This window comes from Prionailurus viverrinus, chromosome C1 (genome assembly GCF_022837055.1).
Source record: "Prionailurus viverrinus isolate Anna chromosome C1, UM_Priviv_1.0, whole genome shotgun sequence".
Lineage (NCBI taxonomy): Eukaryota > Metazoa > Chordata > Mammalia > Carnivora > Felidae > Prionailurus > Prionailurus viverrinus.
Genome location: NC_062568.1, coordinates 172190072 through 172212682, shown reverse-complemented (window position 1 = coordinate 172212682; position 22611 = coordinate 172190072). Strand labels below are relative to the sequence as shown.

The 22611-nt window shown below is 34.3% G+C and overlaps 1 protein-coding gene across 15 annotated transcripts in view; it reads right to left on the bottom strand.

The window, feature by feature from the left end:
• The window catches only part of TUT4 (terminal uridylyl transferase 4), a 217202-nt gene that overhangs the window by 74680 nt on the left and 119911 nt on the right, over positions 1–22611 (bottom strand). For all 15 annotated transcript variants that reach the window (XM_047869584.1, XM_047869590.1, XM_047869595.1 and 12 more), the window contains 5 exons: positions 9301–9478; positions 7251–7339; positions 6114–6165; positions 3623–3692; positions 1391–1517 (listed from right to left, as the gene is read on the bottom strand). In XM_047869584.1, the coding sequence (XP_047725540.1) occupies positions 1391–1517; positions 3623–3692; positions 6114–6165; positions 7251–7339; positions 9301–9478 (516 nt within the window). The remainder of the gene's footprint in view (positions 1–1390; positions 1518–3622; positions 3693–6113; positions 6166–7250; positions 7340–9300; positions 9479–22611) is intronic.

The following is a 22611-nucleotide window of genomic DNA, read 5'->3' as shown; positions in this document are numbered from 1 at the left end:
CTTGTATGAATATCATTCATATTCTTCTCACACAGTCTACCTTAGTTGAATAAAAGAATATCTTAAGAAAACGGAAACTATTTTCTAATAACTAAACTTAGGACATAGTTAAGAAATATTATCCAAGGGGCTACTGTTTACACTTTCATCCCTTATGAAGCCACTAACCTTCCCAGAGTTGGTACACTGAGTTTCCTGAATGATAGCTATGCTTCATGTACCAGTCTCATCCCACACTCTGAGAAACCTTGGTTACTAGCGTTGTCCTCACAGACTTCACAATTTCATGGAAGAAAACAGATCACAAACAAATAAATATATGTATGGCAGGTGGTAGTAAGTGCTATGAAAAAAATAAAGCAGGGTAAAGACAGGGAGAATGATGAAGGCAATGCTATTTTATATATGGTTTCCCTTGTCAGGGAACCCTGACAAGGTAAAATTTAAGCAAAAATTTGAAAAAAGGAAAAAAGTAACCATGCTGGATATGTGTAGTAAGAACATTCTAGATGAAGAGAACAGCAAACACAAAGGTCTTGAGTTGAAAAAACCCCAACCTTAGAATTCTGACTGCTTCTCCTTACTCAACCAGCTGGTTCTGCCCCACTCCTGAGTTCAATCCTCTTATCAGAGTCCAAACAAAAAAATTCCAAGAAGAATCCTCTAGCAGTTTTTGCTCTCAATTTACTCATTTCACCACCACTCCCTTAATCCATCTTCTTTATATAAGACTGAGAATTTATACTCGTCACTACTGTAACAAGTGATGAATACTATACTGATAAGAACACACTCAGAAAGGCTAAACTCTCTCTCTCTCTCTCTCTCTCTCTCTCTCTAGTCTTTTGGACTGATAATGGTAGTGACTTTATCACTCCTCCTTACCTCCATACCAAAGAAATGACAACAAAGGATACCGCAGCCTTTCAAAATTAATTCTAATTTAAGAAACAGGTAACTGATTCTCAGCAGTTACCCGAGTAGAAATTGCTGTAGGTTATCAGTAACTTAGAGGAAAGAGAACAATGTTCTGAGACAGAGACAGGAAAAAAGATGCTAACAAAAAAACCTTGCAAACCTATGCATTAACTTGCATAACCACATCTTACAACTTTAACTTACATTAAGGGTAAAAACTTGAGCCTCATTTGTTATGTGAAAGAAAATGTTTCTGTACTACATAAAAGGAGAATAATAAAATATATCAATTACTCTGTATGTCTAGGAGACTTCAGTTTCATGTCCATAATCAGAACCTGCCACATCATTTTCTGTCTGGCACAGATAACTATTTTATCCCCATATATTATGATTTATCTTACATGTTAGTACAGGAAAAAGCCTGAGTTATCTTAAAGATAAGTACTTTTTTTTCTTCTGTTCCACTTACCTTAGCCCAGTAGCGAAAGGCTAACACCAAAGGAGTAAAAACAGGTTCCGTCTTGCCAAGAGCAGCAAGTAAATCAGTAGTGAGGCATGCCATATCATTTCCTGCACTCACTCTACAAAGTAAACCACTGTGAATGAGAAAGAAACAAATTTCACTGTATTAAAACCTTAAGAACCAGAATATTCCAAATCCTATGGTTATTCTTTCCAGTCACCATATTTTAATACCAAGGAAGTCATAATAAAAACAAATAGATTTTAATAGATTGAGAGATAACTGGAAACGACAAATCATTTCTATCACTAGAGTTCCATAAAAAGTAAAGATGTTTTCAATACTCATTTGTACTTCAGAAATGAATTTCAACCTCACTTAGTATTTAAATTCTTCAGAAATTAATTTCAAGGGGTGTCTGGTGGGTGGCTAAGTGGGTAAGCATCCAACTCTTGATTTCAGTTCAAGTCATGATCTCACGGTTCATGGGACAGAGCCCCATGTCAGGTTCTGTGCTGACAGTGCGGAGCCCACTTAGGATCCTCTCTCTCCCTGCCCCTCCCCTGCTCTTGTGAGTGAACGCATGCACTCTCAAATAAATTAAAAAAAAAAAATTTAATTTCAAAAGCAGCATTAACATTCACCAAAATTTGATTTATATCAGAGAAAAGGCATTGATCTCATCAATGTCAAGTAGTGTAACATACCTTCCTGGCTCATTCTTTTTGCTCTGCACATGATAAAAAGAAAAAATGAAATACTGAAGTAACCAGCTATACTTCTTGACTCGAATTTTTCCTATCTAAGCTTTCATGATTTTACTGATATGCTACTTTGGATTAGAAAGGACGTACATATGAACCCTCAAATAATGCTTAAATGTAAGTGAAAATAGGAGCTATATTAAAGGAGTGACGGAATTATAGTAGAGATATTTGGTGGCAGGGAGAAGAATGTATCTGAGGTTCCACAAAGAGGCAATCTGACACATTGTGGATATAAAACAAAAAACAGAAAACACTAGGAGTCAGAATACTTCCATTCTGATCCTGATTTTACTCTAAATGTTGTGAATCTGGCCAAATCATTTAATCCCTCCAGATTCCAATTTTTTAATTAGAAAATAACAAAGTTGAATTAGATCTCCATAGATTCTTCTAACTTTGAATAAGAAAATATAGTACTCTTAAAATGTAAGATATACAGGGGCGCCTGGGTGGCGCAGTCGGTTAAGCGTCCGACTTCAGCCAGGTCATGATCTCGTACTCCGTGAGTTCGAGCCCCGCGTCAGGCTCTGGGCTGATGGCTCAGAGCCTGGAGCCTGTTTCCGATTCTGTGTCTCCCTCTCTCTCTGCCCCTCCCCCGTTCATGCTCTGTCTCTCTCTGTCCCAAAAATAAAATAAACGTTGAAAAAAAAAAAAAATTAAAAAAAAAAAAAAGTAAGATATACAAGTTAGTATTCAATAAAAGAACACTTAAAGAACACTTAATTACTTCTGTATTGTTTTTATGTCTCCCACATTGATCGCAAATAGGATTATCTCAGTTTCCTTTTTGACAGGCGCTTTGCTCTCAATCCTATATACATCAGACTAAAAAGGCAACATTAGTCTTCAGTGACTCATTCAATTTCCGTGAACTAAAAATTAGATTCTAAAAGATTGTGGGCTCCTTGAGAAGAGCGGCTATTTCCTATTTATGTTTGTATCCTTACAGCAAAGCAGTATCTAACATACAGTAAATGCACAATGCTGTTGGGTGAATGAACTTCTCTAAGAAAAAAATGGAAGTTCTGCCTTACTGTGTTTTGTGTTTAATTGGTAACTCTCCTTTTTTTGACATGCTTTTAGTAAGCTTTTATTTTTAATAGATAGTATATTAATCTAAGGAGAAATCTAAAACAAAATTTTCTGGAGCGCCTGGTGGGTCAGTCAGTCAGTTGAGCGTCTGACTCTTGATTTCAGCTCAGGTCATGACCTCATAGTTCATGGGATAGAGCCCCAACTCAGAATTCTGTCTCTCCTCCTCTGTCCCTACCCTGTGCATGCACATTCGCATGTGTGCATTCTCTCTCTCAATAAATAAACTTTAATAATAAAATAAAATAAAATAAAATAAAATAAAATAAAATAAAATAAAATAAAATAAAATAAACAAAACAAAATTTTCTGCCTTGGAAATGTTCACTGTATATTTACTTGTTATTTCAAAAACTATTTTCTTTTCATTGTTACTAACCTTTTCCGATCTTTGCACACCACAACAGGAACTTTGGCATGAAAATCAGATTCCACATCTATATATAATACTAATAAGGAAAAAAATAAAACAAGTAAGCTATTGCCAACATCTGTCAAATATTTACTTTATGGTAAACATTAAGTGATAGTTTCCTTCTAAAAATCATTTGCGTTGCTTCTGTGGGATAATACACACTCCACATTATAAGCATCAACCCAACAGAATCTCCTACCTCTCTTGGTGTCATTTGCTATATATCATAAATGACAGGCACAGTCCCAAATATTGTCCAAAAATTATAATCAGCTTAAGAAGAAAGGTCTTAACATCTCTAAAAATTTGAACATTTTCCAGTAAGTATATAATCTAGTCAAAGTGATTAAACCTTCAAAAATATGGCAAACAACAAACACCACTTACTTCTATTTCCAAAGGAGTCATGAAATGAAAACCTACAATGCTTTGACAATTTAGTTGTTTTAAGTTATCCATGCAAGTAAAAGGCTAACTCTGCTGGCCCCATTTCCTGTTACTATATGAAAAGCTTGCCCTAATCAATCAAAGAGCCTAAGGAAGAAGAGGGTAAAGCACACTTCCACTCTGAAGTCTTTCTCTACATCTCCCAGGAAGGCCCCATGACATAAATGTCCAATCTGATGAAAATAGATAGTTTAATTTATTTCATCTGAAGTTAAAAGAAAATCTCTTAGTAGTACTTGTTGGGATTATTAATTTATTAAAAATTCATGTGCTGAAGATTTATATGCCAGGAATTGCATTATGCATAGTGGTTATGACAATTAATTAGTAAGACACAAAGAGCTCAATTAAGGGTTTGCAAAACATACACAAATCCTGTAAATAACAAGACAGAGATCTTAAAGGAATACAATGAAGGCTTAAAGAAGGTAATAATTTTTTAATCAGACTGAATTTTATAAACCTATGTTATGTGACTTAAGATGATCTAGTCATGTATTTAATATACGTTTGCTAGGCTGATACTGTCCAGTGAATCTAAAGAGGTAAAAGCTCTATATCTATCTCTTATCTGTAATATGCTTTAGTTTTTGTGCAGTAACAGGCAAGTATTTATTACGAAAGAAAACTATATTAAAATCCCTTTACAAGATTAGTTACATCGAATTATTTTCATAAAAACTAATTTCCCAGGAAAATGGCTAACAAGAAGCTGACAAATAATGGCGAGCTGACAGGGCAGAGAGAGAGAGAGAGAGAGAGAGAGAGAGAGAGAAACAGAGAGAGAGAAGGAAGTTAGAGCTGACTATGAAGTCAATGACAGGGTAAAGGAGGGTCAATAAGCCATCTTTTCTAAGCCAAACTGAAAATATTTTTGCCAGATATTTGTAACTCATAAAATTTAAGATGATAATAGGATTAATAACAACAATCACAGCAGCAAAAATTTAGTAAGAAGTCACTGCATGTAAACCAAGCACTTCTAAGCTGTGGCTTAACCCATTTCATCCTCCCAACAATCTTCTCATCAAAAAGATACTATACTGGACTGCCTGGGTAGCTCAGTCAGTTAAGCATCTGACATTTGGTTTCGGCTCAGGTTATGATCTCACAGATTGTAAGCTCAAGGCCCATGTTCAGCTCTGGGCTGACAGCATGGAGCCTGTTTAGAATTCTCTCTCCCCCTTCTCTCTGCCCCACCCCTGCTTGTATTCTCTCTCTCTCAAAATAAGTAACCTTAAAAAAAGAAAAAAAACCCACACTATATTACTGCCATTTTATAGATGAGAAAACTGAAGCATTAACACTTCAGTAATTTGTCAAAGGATACAACCAATAAGTGGCAGAAGTAAAATTTGAGCCCAGTTAAGTCTGGCTCCATATCCTGAGCTCTTAGGCATTTACTTTTAACAAGAAAAGCAATAAATAAAAAAACAAGAAAATAATATTGTACTACCTGACTTAGGGGGTGGTTTAAGACAGATGTAATTTAAAAACTTTTTTATTTTGAAAGTATTTTTACCTATACGAATGTCCATTTTACATCAAAAACAATCCAGACAGACAAGAAAGATATGAGAAACATACTAGGTATGACTTGGTTGATGTAATATAAATGATTAATTAAATTATTATTTTAAGTGGAAAAAAAAAATACTTACTCAATGCATGCAGCACACATTTTTTCCCAAGTCTCTCCTAAATCTTCCTTCATCAGTGACTTCCTAATGATTACAGGTTTTCTGTCTTCTTTTACACAAGAAATGCCCATAACATTTTTAAATTACCCAATAGGCAGTACTTTTTTACATACCAATTTTAAATATACTTTTTATCTAATGACATGTAAATTTTATAGCACACCTATTCAACAAATATGTAAATGTATGTAATATAATGACTCATATATGCTACTACAAGTGTTAAACTTGGTTAGCCATATATAAAAAACACAGTGCACATACCCTCAAAGAATTTTCTTTAGAAAGACAAAAAAAAAGAAACTCACCACTTTTTTTTAAAATCCCAAGCACTTGTATCAGAAGATCTGGATGATTCATCTAAAAAAATTCAAAGTAAATCAATATACTAATTTCAAAGTTCAAGGTGCAAACATTAGAGAGAATTCGATTTCATTAAATATTTAAATAAAACCAATCTATTTTAAAATAATGAAAAAAGAATAGTTAAAACACTTTTATGGTAACATATCTTGTTCATGGAACTAGAATATAATAAATCATGTAGTGCTATTCTTCCAGCAATATTTCTAGAATTAATAAGTTCTTAGAATGAGAAAAGATTCTGGAATTTCACAGCAAAATAAACAGAAAAGAAACCAGTTTGCCAAATAGCCTTCAAAGAGAAGTTGTTGAGATAGGAAATTTAAGAGATACTGGTAACTGGCAGCATGGTTAAAAGGTTTAGATTAAATACTACTTTAAAATACAAACTTGTCAAATGCTTAGTTTAGTATGTACTTTGCTGCTAAAGTATTTAATAATCATATACTAATGGTAAGTAAATAACTGTATGAGATAAGAAGTTAAAACATCAAGTTTTCACCTAAATCATTAATTTTCACCTAAGCATTAAAATTATTTAATAACATGTAAAATGTCAACCAACTATTTTAATTGTTTCATAGGTCAATAAATAAATAATGTTAGCAGTGCTAATCACTACTTATGGTAAGTACCCAGAATGTACCAGGCACACTATACAAAAATGTTTGGTATACAGCATCTTATTTAATATAAAAGTTATTATTATCCCTGTTTTAGAAATTAAAAAACTGAGTCATAAAAAGGCCAAGTCACTTGCTCATTGCAGCCAAGACTTGAACACAGAAGTATGATTTTAAAGTTATTTTCACTTTCTATACTGCCTACAAGTGATAACTATTCAACACCATCAAATATGTACAAGCATTTTCCCTTTTTACTGCATTCCCCTGCTTCCTTCTTTCTCTCCCTTATTTTTATTCCACCTATATCTAGTACCTAATAGTTTCCAAAATCACATTTAATTACACTATAAACCAAAATCTTATAGTCCCCTACACCTTCTCTAAAAAGACAATCAACTAAAAATTACCAAGTACTAGTTAAGAACCACATAAAAAAGTGTTTTCATAATTACTTACCCTGGGAGGAAATTTTATATCTATATTAACATCACTACTTTTCAGAGCAAACTTAGTCAGAGATGAGCCATACAACCTAAGTGAACACTCTGGAAATAAAGGAAAAAATATGAAAGCATGAAATAGTGTGCAAATATGAGAAATTTCTTAAAAACGATAATAGGAAAATTACATATATTTCAATTCTGTGTCTTCAATTCTAGGACAACATTTACAGAAGAATGATATCCTTTCTAACTGATCTGCAAAAAAATAAAAATGTTTCTCAGTTATGGGATTCAGGGACAGAGAAGGAAGAAATTACTCATAAAAGTCCAGTGTTTACACACAAAATATTAGTAATAGTTCATTTAGGAATGACTAGAAGTATGTTTGATATTTAATATGTAACAGTGAAAATGTACTAACCTAGGTATAGCTACTGTCATAAACTACATTTATTTACTCTTAGATATTTATATTTATGTAAGAGATAATAGCACTTTAAATGGGGAAGGGATCATAGACATTGAATGCCAATGCTCTTTAAAAATACAAAATGAAGGCTCGTCACTTGATATTATAAACCTAAACTGCCCCCCCAAGAAAAAACAAAACACAAACAAAAAACCCTGTGGTGTTTCAAGATTTCATAGACCAAAATATATAGGAATAATAACATACAACTTATATCTTTTTCAAACTATCAAATACATTATTCAAAAATCATCGTAAGGTAAATTTTAAAAGGATCTCACCAGAGGGCAAGTTGAAAATAACATGATTGAGACTACTCCAGCAGGTTCAGTTTCTTAGAAAGTGTGAGTTTATACTCATTTGTATAGATAGAAGTCTACTGTTCAAGTTCACAAAACGTCTGAAAATCACTGAAATCATTAACATCATAAAAACTTCCTTTCTGTCCATTTTTTAATATATTTTACTTATTTTTTTAAAGTAGGCTCCACAGGGGCGCCTGGGTGGCTCAGTCGGTTAAGCGCCCGACTTCAGCTCAGGTCATGATCTCATGGTTTCTGAGTTTGAGCCCCATGTGGGACTCTGTGCTGACAGCTCAGAGAATGGAGCCTCCTTTGGATTCTATGTCTCCCTCTCTCTCTGCCCCTCCCCCACTCATGCTCTGTCTCTCACCTTCAAAAATTAAACATAAAAAAAAAAAAATTTAAAGTAGGCTCCACACACAACATGGGGCTCGAACTCACAACCCCAAGATCAAGAGCTGCAGGCTCTACCGACTGAGCCAGCCAGGTGTCTGCATTTTTCTTCTCAAAATAGTAAATTATGTCTGTATATAATTTAAAATAGTATTCATTATACTTTAGGGAGAAAACCACATTACAGACATAAAATGAAATGAAAATGTTTTCCATTTTTTAATTTCAATTTTATATTTTCTTATAAATCTCACAAATGGCTCTATATAAAACTGTAATTTGTCAACTGTCCAAAATCCCGCTGGTGGTGAGAAATAAGTTTTATTGAATAGACATCTACTTAAATTCAATATCGATGCAAAAACAGTACTAAGTGTTAAGCAAATATAATCTTTATATAAATGTCTACAATAAACCTGGCACAACTCCCCCTTACACCAAAAATATAAGCTTTCTGTAAAGAAAGAGCAGAGTCAAAAAGAAATAAAAGGGCAAATTTTACTTGTAATGACCCTACTTAAAGTAAATTAATTTTTCCCCACCATCGGCCATAAGAATCTTTTTCAGTGACTAGCTGGAATATACGCACTGAAAATAATATAATTAAAATGTCCACTCAGAAGTCAAAGATACTGAAAAATAATATAAAATATAATATTTGACCTATAAGAAATTTTCCTATATCTGACATTTTAAAACTCTTCTTATTGTCATAATTCTCTATTTTACTTTTCTGAAATATTTCCCAAAAACTCACTTATAAAATAATTAAATTCATCTACTTTTAAGATGGGAGAAACAAACAGAAAGGAAACATTAAGAAATTTACACTAAGTTTAGCAAGAAGCAAGGGGAAAAGTTGTATGATTTTACTAATTAAGCATAAAGCTTATCTGTACCTGGTAAAAATGTTGTTATAACCTTTGACATTTCCTCCACAATTTCCTGACGGACTCTGAGGTCATCATCTGTTATTCCGTGTTCTTTTGCTAATTCAATAACTGCAACACTTAAAGCAGCCAAGTGGGCAGGGGAAGGAGGTGGCAGAGAACGAAGCTCACTTTCTTCCTGTTTTTCCTATTAATGGAACATTTAACAATAACATAAAAATTTTTTTTTCTACTTGAATGTCCTTATATTTAGGATAGAAGAACATAAATATATTAACTCAACAAATATTCACCTTCTATATGCCAGATTTAATTTAAGACACCTAGGATATGGAAATGAACAAGAGACAGAAATGTTGTAAGTACTGGAAGATTAAGAAGCCTTTGGGGGGAGGTTATTATTAAACATTAAAAACTAAAACTTGTTCTACTGTACTGTCTTCATAAATTCTGAAATGCTACATCAAAGCCAAAATACTGTAAGTAAAACACTTAGCTGATAATTCTGTGGATAATTTTGCTGCAGCAAAAAGATTGTTTCAGATGGAGGAGAAAGTCTTGAATCCTCTCTGATCTGCACATGATAGCAGATTAAACGGTCACAGGAAAACATCCTAGACACTATCATCACATTTGTTATACACAATACCATTTACATTTGATTTCTTTCTGTTCTTTTATCCATCTAATACTAGGCAAAATGTTTCCCAAAACCCTGATTCTACTGAAAGTTTGAAAGCCAATTTAAACCAAAAAGCTAAGAGACTATATTATATATACACGATTTTTAAAGATTGATTTATTATTCTGATTTTTAAATTTTTTTTTAAGTTTATTTATTTGAGAGACAGAGAGTGAGTGAGGGAGGGGCAGAGAGAGATAGAGGGAGAGAGAGAATCCCAAGTAGGCTCCGCACTGTCAGCACGAAGCCTGATGCAAGCCTGAACCCACAAACCGTGATACCATGACCCAAGCCGAAACCAAGAGTCAGACACTCAACCAACTGAGCCACCCAGGTGCCCCTATTATTTTGATTTTTAAAAAAAATACATGCTAACTGCAAAAGCTACATAAAACATAGGAAAATACAAAGAAGAAAATCATCCACACAATCTCGTCCTATTTCCTTTACTTTTTTTTTTTTTACCACAACGAAGACCATATCATTTCTTTAATATTATAATAATGGCATTTTCTATTACACATTAGTCAAGAGACATTCCCTTATTTTTGATACATGTAGTTCCCAACAAATTGAAAAATCAGAAGTAGTTTGTTCGCTCTCCTCCACCCCTACACTGCACTTAAACAAAGACTGGTCTATTCCTAATTTTATTCATTGTTACTATATTCAGTCTTAACATAAGTAAAGTTTACCTAAGGTATAGAAAATCAAAATGGCCATAAGACAGCTTCATTTTTCTTCCAAATTTTTAGTTAAATTCTAGTTAGAGGAAATAGACAACAAATAAATATATACATTCATGTCAGATAAAGCTATGAAGAAAAATCAAACAGGGTGAGAGACGAATTTGATGGGTAGGGGGTATTATTTTAGAATAGAGTGGACAAAGGTAACTCTAAGCAGGTAATATTTGGCAGAAACCTAAAAATGAAGAACAGAAATGTTTAAATTTCTGAGGGAAGAGCATTCAGACACAGAGATGATAAATGCAAAGACTTAAGAGGCAACAAAGTACCTACCTAATGTTATTTGAAGAGATCAATCTGATTAAAGAGGTAACTAAATGATGAGGCTGAAAAGTTAACTAGAAGCCAAATATTGTATGACCTTATGATACGTGATAAGGACTTAAACTTTTATTCTAAGTTGGGAAGCCAGTGAAGAGCTATGAGCAGGAAGTAACATGTTATGACATGTTGTTGTTGTTTTTTTTAAGTTTTTTATTTTGAAACAGAGAGAATTCCAAGCAGGCTCCACACCATCAGCACAGAGCCCGATGCAGGGCTCAAACCCACGAACCAGGAGATCATGACCCAAGCCAAAGTCAAGAGTTGGGCGCTCAACTGACTAAGCCACCTAAGTGCCCCCACATGTTATAACATATTTTAAAAGAACAGTCCTGGCTGATAAATGAAAAAAGAATGGACTGTGGGGGGCAAGAAGGAAGGGTAAATTGGAAAGAGTCCAGGTTAAAGATGGTGGTAACTTAGACTAAAACAAAAAGAGTAGAAGTGCCTGGCTGATTCAGTTGGGAGAACATGGGACTTTTGATCTCAGGATCATGCATTTGAGCCCTACACATGCATTGAGCCCAGTGTAGTTAAAAAAAAAAACTAGTTTAAAGAGACTAGTTTAAAAAAAAAAAAATCCCAGAGGCATCTGGGTGGCTCAGTCGGTTAACATTGGACTTTGATTCAGGTCATGATCTCAGGGTTCATGAGTTTGAGCCCCACACTGGGCTCTGTTCTAACAGCTCAGAGCCTGGAGCTTGCTTCAGATTCTGTGTCTCCCCCTCTGCCCTTCCCCCACTCATGCTCTCTCTCTCAAAAATAAACATTAAAAAAAATTTAAACCCTAGGGATGGTAATAGCTTTCCACTATTAAACAAACAAGAAAATTCCAAACAGAAAGAGTAGAGTGTGTGCAAATGACTCAATTTGGAATATATAATGTTTCAAGGTAAACGCTATAGAATTTGTTAACAGTCTGAATGTGGGATGTAGATGAGAGAGACAAATCAAAGATGACTCAAAAGTGCTTGTCCAAAGCAACTGGGTAAACAAATGGTGGTGTTTCTGGTGATATCTGGTAAGTTCTGGAAAGAATTAGTTTAGTCTAAGAAAACATGCCTGGGGCACCAGGGTGGCTCAGTTAAGCGTCCAACTTTGGCTCAGGTCATGATCTCGCAGTTTGTGGGTTCGAGCCCCGCGTCGGGCTCTGTGCTGCCAGCTCAGAGCCTGGAGCCTGTTTCTGATTCTGTGTCTCCCTATCTCTCTGCTCCTCCCCTGTTCATGCTCTGTCTCTCTCAAAAATCAGTAAACATTAAAATATATGTATAGGGGCGCCTGGGTGGCGCAGTCGGTTAAGCGTCCGACTTCAGCCAGGTCACGATCTCGCGGTCCGTGAGTTTGAGCCCCGCGTCGCGCTCTGGGCTGATGGCTCAGAGCCTGGAGCCTGTTTCCGATTCTGTGACTCCCTCTCTCTCTGCCCCTCCCCCGTTCATGCTCTGTCTCTCTCTGTCCCAAAAATAAATAAATGTTGAAAAAAAAAATTTAAAAAAAAAAAAAAAATATATATATATATATATATGTATATATGGTGTGTGTGTATGTATATATATATACACATATATATATATATAGAGAGAGAGAGAGAGAGAGACAGGGAGAGAGAGAGAGAGAGAGAGAGAGAGAGAGAGAGAGAGAGAAAACATGCCCAAGAAGTAAGAGCTTGCTAACGAGTCATCTATTTCCACTCTCTGGCCATTCATCCCATTCCCCTTACATCTACCAGTTAGTCTCCTACTTCAAAACGTTCAGTAAATCCTCAACAGAATACTAGCAAACCAAATGCAGCAAAATATTAAATAGATTATATAAAATGACCAAGTGCAATTTATTCCTGTAATGCAAGAAGAGTTCAACATACAATAGTCAATCAACGTAATCACCATCTTAATAAATGAAAGAAAAAAAAATGACTTGAATATCTTGATACAGAAAAAGCATTTGACAAAATTCACCCTTTTGTGGTTAAAAAAAACAAAAACAAAAACAAAAACACTCACCAAACTAGGAATAAAAGGAAATTACCTCAACATAATAAAGACCTATATAAAAACTCACAGCTAACATTAAACTCAGTGGTTAAAGAGTAAAAGCTTTTTCTCTAAGATCAGGAACAAGTCAAGAATGCCAATTTTCAGGGTGTCTAGGTTGCTCAGTTGATTCAGCATCCGACTTCAGCTCAGGTCATGATCTCATGGTTCATGAGTTAGAACCCCACACTGGGCTCACTGCTGACAGTGCAGAGCACACTTCAGATACTCAGTCCCTCTCTATCTCTGCTCCTCCCCTGCTCGCACTCCCTCTCAAAAATAAACATTAAAAAAAAAAAAAAAGAATGCCCATTTTTACCACTTCTTTTCAACATATTATTAGAAGTGCTAGCCAGAGGAATTAGGCAAGAAAAAGAAATAATAGGCAACTAACTTGGAATGGAAGAAATAAAATTATCTCTATTCATAGATAACAAGCTAATATGTAAAAAACCCTAAAGATGCCATTAAAAAAAAAACTGTTAGAACTAATGAACAAATTCAGTAAAGTAGAATACAAATCAACATGCAAAAATCAGTTGCATTTCTATACACTAACAATACACAATCTGAAAAGGAAATTAAGAAAACAACTCCATTCAACATAGCCTCAAAAAGGAACACCTGGGTGTCTCAGCTGGTTAAGCATCAAACTCTTGACTTAGGCTCAGGTCTTGATCTCACGATCATGAGACTGAGCTCCACGCTGGGCTCCACGCTGACTGTGGAGCCTACTGGGGATTCTCTCTCTCTCTCTACTCCCCCCACCCCACTCTCTCTCTCAAAATAAATTTAAAACAAATAATAATAATAAAATAGCCTCAAAAAGAATAAAATACTTAGAAATTAACTTAACCAAAGAGATGAATGACTTTGTACACTGAAAACAATAAAACACTTAAAGAAATAAAAGAAGACATGAATAAACAGAAAGACATCCCATGTTCATGGACTGGCAGGCTTAATATTGTTAAGATGATGTCAATACTACTCAAAGTAATCTACAGATTCAATACAATCCCATTAAAATGGGATTGATTTTTTTTGCAAAAATAGGAAAATTAATCCTAAAATTCACATAGCATCTTAAGGGACCCTAAACAGCCAAAACAATCTTTAAAAACAACAACGAAGTTACAGAATCCACATTTCCTGACTTTGAAACTTACTCTAAGAGCCACAGTAACCAAGACAGTATGGTACTGGTATAAAGACAGATGTATAGGTCAACAGAATAAAACACAGAGCCCAGAAATAGATACTCATATATATAGCCAAATGATTTTTAATAAGGGTGTCAAGACTGTCCAATGGCAAATGGACTGGCTTTTCAACAAATCATGCTAGGAAAACTGGACATCCATATGCAGTATAGACCCTTATCTTATACCAATATACAAAAATTAGCTCAAAATGGATCAAAGACCTAAATGTAAGAGAAAAATTATAAAACTCTTAGAAGAAAACAGAAAAGTTTCATGACACTAGATTTGGCAATGATTTACTGGATATGAAACATAAAAAAAACACACACAGACAAAAAAAGAAAAATTAGACAAATTGGAATTTATGAAAATCAAACTTCAGTGCATCAAACAACACAATTAACAGAGTAAAAAGGCAACCCACAGAATAGGAGAAAATATTTGCAAATCACATATACGATAAGGGATTAATATCCAAAACATATAAAGACCTCCTAAAACTTAACAACAAGAAAACAACCCAATTCAAAAGTGGTCAAAGGACTTGAATAGACATTTCTCCAAAGAAGATATACAAATGGGCAGTAAGTACACAAAAAGGTGTTCAACCTCAGTAATCATTAGGAAAATGGAAATAAAAAGGACAATGAAATACCAATTCAAATTTAGTAAGATAACTATTACAAAACAGAAAAAAACAAAAGTTTTGTGAATATAGAGAAATTGAACCCTTGGGCATTGCTAGTAGGAATCTAAAATAGTGTAGCCACTGTAGAAAATAGTACGGCAGTTCCTCAAAAAATTTAACATGTATTTACCATTTGATCCAGCAATTCCACTTCTGGGTATATACAGAAATGAAATGAAAGTAGGGATTCGAACAAGTATTTCCTCTACCAATGTTCATACCAGTATCATTCACAATACCCAAAAAGTAGAAATGACCCAAATAGAATAAATGGATGGATGAATGGATACACAAAACATGGTACTATGGACTACTATTCAACATTAACAGGAAGGAAATCTAATACATACTACATTATGGTTGAACCTTTAAGACAAAATACTAAGTGAAATTTGCAGAAAAGGACAAACATTGTAGGATTCCACTTATATGAGGTACCTACAATAGCTAGCCAAGTACACAGACACAAAACCAGGGGCAAAGTAAGAGGGGAATGAGGAGTTACTGTACAATGGGTACAGAGTTTTAATATGGGATGATAAAAAGTTCTACAGATGCATAGTGCAGATGGTTGTACAATCATGTGAATGTACTTAATGTCACTGAACTGTACACTTAAAAATGGAAAAAATAATAAATTTTATGTCATATATATTTTACTGCAATAAAAATCATTTTTTAAAACCTTCAATGGCACACACAAAAAAACAAAACACCTTCAAGGGCACCAAAAAGATAATGCCCCATCCTTTTAATAAGGAATTCACAGCAATTTAGTTTCAGCTTGCCTTTTTAAGCCCTCCTCCAACCATTCCTCCTACTTCTGCTAAAATTTTAGGCAATATCCATAGTTAAATAGTTACCAGCCATAAAATACTATATGTGCTATTGGGCCTCCAGGTCTTTACTTTCTGTCTCTATTCTTCCTATTTTCCTGATCATTCTCCAGTCTATTGGTTGCTCTTCTTCTACTAGTCCCTTAAACATTTGTATTCTTTGATCTTCTCTCCTGGTTCCTTTGGGTTATCTCACCCACACCCATGACTTCAATATGCTAAAGATTACCAAATCTGAATTTGTAGCTCCTATTATAAATTCCAGATCATTAGATTCAACTTATTGGTGGACATCTCTAATTGAAATACCCTGCAAGTGTTTCAAATTCAGTATATTGAAAAACTTTTTTTTTGTATTTCCTGAGTAAATGGCACCACAACCTATAATAACACCTCAAATCAAATACCTTATGATCACTCTAGACATCCTAGGCCTCCACCTCCACAATTTTACATCCTAAATCTCTTAAAGTTCTAACCTCAACTCCATTCTGACTATCTACTCCTTCTTATCAAATGTTCATCATTGCCTGACTGGATTATCATGAGAGACTAACTGGTCTCCCCAAACCTAGACCTTTCAAAAGATTCTTTTTTTTTTTTTTTTTTTTTTTAATTTACTTCCAAATTAGTTAGTATATAGTGCAACAATGATTTCAGGAGTAGATTCCTTAGTGCCCCTTACGCATTTAGCCCATCCCCCCTCCCACAACCCCTCCAGTAACCCTCAGTTTGTTCTCCATATTTATGAGTCTCTTCTGTTTTGTCCCCCTCCCTGTTTTTATATTATTTTTGTTTCCCTTCCCTTATGTTCATCTGTTTTGTCCCTTAAAGTCCTCATATGAGTGAACTCATATGATGTTTGTATTTCTCTAATTTCACTTAGCCTAATACCCTCCAGTTCTATCCATGTAGTTGCAAATGGCAAGATTTCATTCTTTTTGATTGCGGAGTAATACTCCATTGTATATATATACCACATCTTTATCCATTCATCCATCGAGGGACATTTGGGCTCTTTCCATACTTTGGCTATTGTTGACAGTGCTGCTATAAACATGGGGGTGCATGTGTCCCTTCAAAACAGCACACCTGTATCCCTTGGATAAATACCTACTAGTGCAATTGCTGGGTAGTAGGGTAGTTCTATTTTGATTTTTTTGAGGAACCTCCATACTGTTTTCCAAGCTGGCTGCACCAGCTTGCATTCCCACCAACAATGCAAAAGAGATCCTCTTTCTCCGCATCCTCGTCAACATCTGTTGTTGCCTGAATTGTTAATGTTAGCCATTCTGACAGGTGTCAAGTGGTTCAAAAGATTCTTTCACACTTGAGTATGAAAGAGTTTGCAAAATACATGTCATTAAGCTCCATAAACCTCAAAATAAAATTCAAACAGTGTAAGTATACATATTCATTCATGATCAGGCTTTTGCCTAACTGTCCAATTATCCATATATTTCATCCTCTCCTTTGTGTGCTTCCGTTATGCTAAACTACTACTTGTTTCCTGAACACGCTCTGCCATTTCTTGCCTCAAACCAACCCTCCACGTGATGGTTTCTCTTCCATAAAGATACATTCTCATTTCTACATTTGGCTAACATTATTAAGAACCAGGATCATGTTCTCTATTCACCTTTTCTGACTCACTACACAAACTGCTACATAAGTCCCAATCTGCTGTCATACCATATTCTAAAAACCATCTACTATGACACTTAACCACATTGTTTCTCAATCAACCATTTGCTTATATGCCCGCAAACTCCTTATGTCCACAGGTTATGGAGCTGTACTTTTTTTACATTTCCGTAGCAGCAGTACCTAAAGCAGAAGCTGAAGGTACACAATAAATTCTTTATAAATTAAAAAAAAAAAAATCTATATTAGTCTTTTTACTGGAAAATATAGTTCAATTATCTTTTTGGATATGCATAAAATTAGTATGATTGAGCTTTTTAATCTGTTTTTCCTGACACCATCAAGCCTTGTGCCCTACCCCAAATCTGCCCATTGTTTGGGATGGAGGCTTTTTCATTATCTTATTCAATCTTTCTACCTCTAATAGTTCAGAGGTTATACTTTTTTGCTACTCATAAAATGTATACCCTAGGTATTTCAACATGGATACTTAACCTAACAATATCTAAAACAAACCAGTATCTTTTATTCTCCTCCAAACCAGAAAATCTTTTTAAAGTTTTAATTTGGATAACCCTCTCGAAATTTACATCCTATTATTGTTAGTATTTTAGTACTAGCCTGCATTTTTCTCCATGACAAACTGAATACTATTGTTGTTGTTGTTGTTACTGTCATTTTATTCAACCGATGTATCTTTAACTCTCCAATCCTTCTTCCAACTCTCTTATTTCCTCAAAGATCATTTTTAGTCTAAAATACAGCCTTTAGAACTTCCTTTACTGAGGGTCTTTTGGAGGTTAACTCACTTCATTTATCCATCAATATATTCTGTGCTTAGTATTGTTAGATATTGTTAAGATATTGTGCTAAGATATTGTTAGACACACCTTTATGGGTGACCCCACCTTTTCTTTTTGACTGCTTTTATAAAAAGTACTTTACTGAAATATAATTGACATAAACAGCACAAATATAAAGTTTACAATTTGGCTGATATCTGACATACATATACCACCATAAAACCATCACTGTAGTCAACGTAATAAATGTATCAATCACACATAAAAATTCCTTCATATCCCTTTGTGACCACTCTCCCACCCTTTTACACACATACTTGGGCAACCAATGACCTGCTTTTGACAACTACAGTTTAGTTTGCATTTTCTAGAGTTTTACAAAAATGGAATCACACAATACATACTCATTTTTATCTGGCTTCTTTCACTCATGTTAATTATGTTAAGATTCATCTGTGTTGTATATATCAACAGATCATTCCTTTTTATGCCAAACAGAGTAACATGGTATGAATATATACCACAATTTGTATATCCTTTCACCTACCTATTCATGTACATTTGGCTTCTCTGCATTTTTTGGCTAATAATTGCATATAAAGCTGCCATAAACATTAGTATACAAGTATTTGTACAGACATATGCTTTCACTTCTACTGGGTAAATACATAGTAATAGAATAGCTGATAGTGTATTAGGTGTATGTTTAACTTCTTTCAAACGGCTGAAGTGTTTTCAAAAGTGGATGTACTACCACATGATCCAACAATTCCACTTCTGGGTACTTACCCAAAGGAAACAAAAACGCTAACTCAAAAAGATATTGTACCTCCTCATGTTCACTGCAGCATTACTTCTAATAGCCAATACATGGAAACAACCTAAGTACCCATGAATGGATGAATGAAAAATGTGATAGATATAGATATATACTTCCCATTGTGTATGTGTGTATATATACAACAGAAATTACTCAGCCAAAAAAAGAAAGACATTTATAACAGGGATGGATGCTGAGGTCATTATGTTAAGTGAAATAAGACAGAGAAAGAAATCCTACATGATCTCACTTATACGTGGAATCTAAAAAACACAAACTGAACTCATAAATACAGAGAACTGATACCAGCATTCTTCTCGAAGCTAGAACAAGCAATTCTAAAATTCATATGGAAACACAAAAGGCCCCGAATAGCCAAAGTAATTTTGAAGAAGAAGACCAAAGTAGGAGGCATCACAATCCCAGACTTTAGCCTCTACTACAAAGCTGTCATCATCAAGACAGCATGGTATTGGCACAAAAACAGACACAAAGACCAATGGAATAGAATAGAAACCCCAGAACTAGACCCACAAACGGATGGCCAACTAATCTTTGACAAAGCAGGAAAGAATATCCAATGGAAAAAAGACAGTCTCTTTAACAAATAGTGCTGGGAGAACTGGACAGCAACATGCAGAAGGTTGAAACTAGACCACTTTCTTACACCATTCACAAAAATAAACTCAAAATGGATAAAGGACCTGAATGTGAGACAGGAATTTACCCAAGGGATACAGGAGTACTGATGCATAGGGGCACTTGTACCCCAATGTTTATAGCAGCACTCTCAACAATAGCCAAATTGTGGAAAGAGCCTAATGTCCATCAACTGATGAATGGATAAAGAAATTGTGGTTTATATACACAATGGAGTACTATATGGCAATGAGAAAGAACGAAATACGGCCCTTTGTAGCAACGTGGATGGAACCGGAGAGTGTGATGCTAAGTGAAATAAGCCATACAGAGAAAGACAGACACCATATGTTTTCACTCATATGTGGATCCTGAGAAACTTAACAGAAACCCATGGGGGAGGGGAAGGAAAAAAAAAAAAAAAAAGAGGTTAGAGTGGGAGAGAGCCAAGGCATAAGAGACTCTTAAAAACTGAGAACAAACTGAGGGTTGATGGGGGGTGGGAGGGAGGGGAGGGTGAGCGATGGGTATTGAGGAGGGCACCTTTTGGGATGAGCACTGGGTGTTGTATGGAAACCAATTTGACAATATATTTCATATACTGAAAATAAATAAATACATACATACATACACACATACATACATACATACATACAGAGAACTGATTGGTCGGGATGAGCAAGATGGGTGAAAGTGATTAGATGGTACAAACTTTCAGTTATAAAATAAATAAATCTTAGGAATGTAATGTACAGCATGGTGACCACAATTAGTAATAATGCATTGTATATTTGAAAGTTGCTAAGAGAGTCAATCTTAAAAGTTCTCACCTCAAGACAAAAAATTTATTATGTGTGGTGCTGTACAACCAGACTTATTGTGATCAGTTTGCAAAACGTATAGTGAATCATTATGCTGTCTACCTAAAACTATGTATCTCAATTAAATCTCAATTATATCTCAATTAAAAAATTATTGAAAATAACTAAAAGTTTTTAAAAAGTGCAAGTACTACTTTACATTTCCATCAGTACTGTTTGTGACTTACAGTTCGGTGTCCACATCCTTGACAAACCTTGGTACAGTTACTTTTTTTTTTATTTTTAGCTATTCTTGTATTGATTTCCCTAATGTAAAGATACAGAACGTTGAACATCTTTTCATGTGTTTGATATCTGTATATCTTTTGTAATGAAGTGTCAACTCCAATCTTCTGCCCATACTTTTATTGGACTGTTTATTACTGAGGTTTTTAATTTTTTTATTAAGTATAATTAACATACAATGTTGTATTAGTTTCAGATACACAATATAATGATTCAACAATTTTATACATTTCTCAGTGCTCATTATGCTTATTAGTGAGCTTTCAAAGTTGTTTCTACCTTCTACATATAAATTATTGCCAGATACATGATTTGCAAGTATTTTCTCCCAGTCTGTAGCTAATATCATCATTTTTTGAATAGTATCTTCCAGGAACTGAAGTTTGCAATTTTGAGGAAGTCTCATTAATCATTTGTGTCCTTTAGTGTCATATTTTTTAAAATTGTGACTAACCCAAGGTTATAAACATTTTTTCCTATAGTTTCTTCTGGAAATTTTATGCTTTTAGGTTTTACATTTATGTCTGTTATTCATTTTGAGTAATTTTTTTATACAGTACAACTTATGGATCTAATTATTCTAGAGCCGTACATTTAGAAGACTATCATTTCTCCACTGAATTGCTTTTGAACGTCAAAAATCAGTTGTTCACACATGTGTGGGCCTATTTCTAGACTCACCATTCTGTTCCACTGATCTATTAGTCCACTTGATGCCAGTACCACACTGTCTTGATTATTGTGGCTTTGTTAAGTCTGGAAATAAAGTGTATTAGTCTTCCACCTTTGTTCTCTTTCAAGGTTGTTTTGGATCTTCTAGATACAGCCTTTGTGTTCTTATATGAATTTTAGAATCAGTTTTTAAATCAGGATTTTGGCTGGGATTATGTTGAATCTATTCATCAGTTTAGAAAGAACTGACAATAATATTAATTCTTCTAACACCCAAACAAGACGATTTCTCCATTTATTTAGCTCTTTGATTTCTCTCAGGAATGTTTTATAGTTTTCTGTACACAAGCTTTGCATATTTTGATGCTATTTTAAATAAGGTTTTTTTTTAACTTCTAGATTTCACTAAATATTCTATATAAACAATTATATTGTCTATAAATACAGTTTTGCTATTTCTTTTAGAACCTCTAATACAATATTGAATAAAAGTGTTAAGAGTGAACATTATCTTCTTTCTTCTCCAATTTTTTTAATGTCATAAAATATACACCACATAAATTTCACTATCTTAACTGTTTAGGGTACATTTCAGTGACATTAAGTAAATTCATACTGTACAACCATCACTATCATCCATCCACAGAATTTCCATCTTACAAAACTGATACTCTATATCCACTCATGATAACTCCCCATTCCCTCATCTCTGCAAGGTTCTGGCAACCACCATTCTACTTTCTCTATGATTTTGTCTATTCTAAATATCTCAGGTAAATGAATTCATATAGTATTTGTCTTTTGTTACTGGCTTACTTTATTTAGCAAAATGTCCTCAAGATTCATCCATGTTATAGTATATCAGAATTTCCTTCCTTTTTATCACCCATTGTATGTTTATATAACATTTTGCTGACCCATTCATCTACAGATGGACACTTGGGTGGCTTCTATGTTTTAGTCATTATGAATGATGCACTATGAACACAGGTGTACAAATATTTCTTCAAGACCCTGCTTTCAGTTCTTCCAAGCATACACTCAGAAGTGTAACTGCTGGATCATATGGTAATTCTTTTTTATTTTAATGTTTACTTATTTATTTTTGAGAGGGAGAGAGCACAA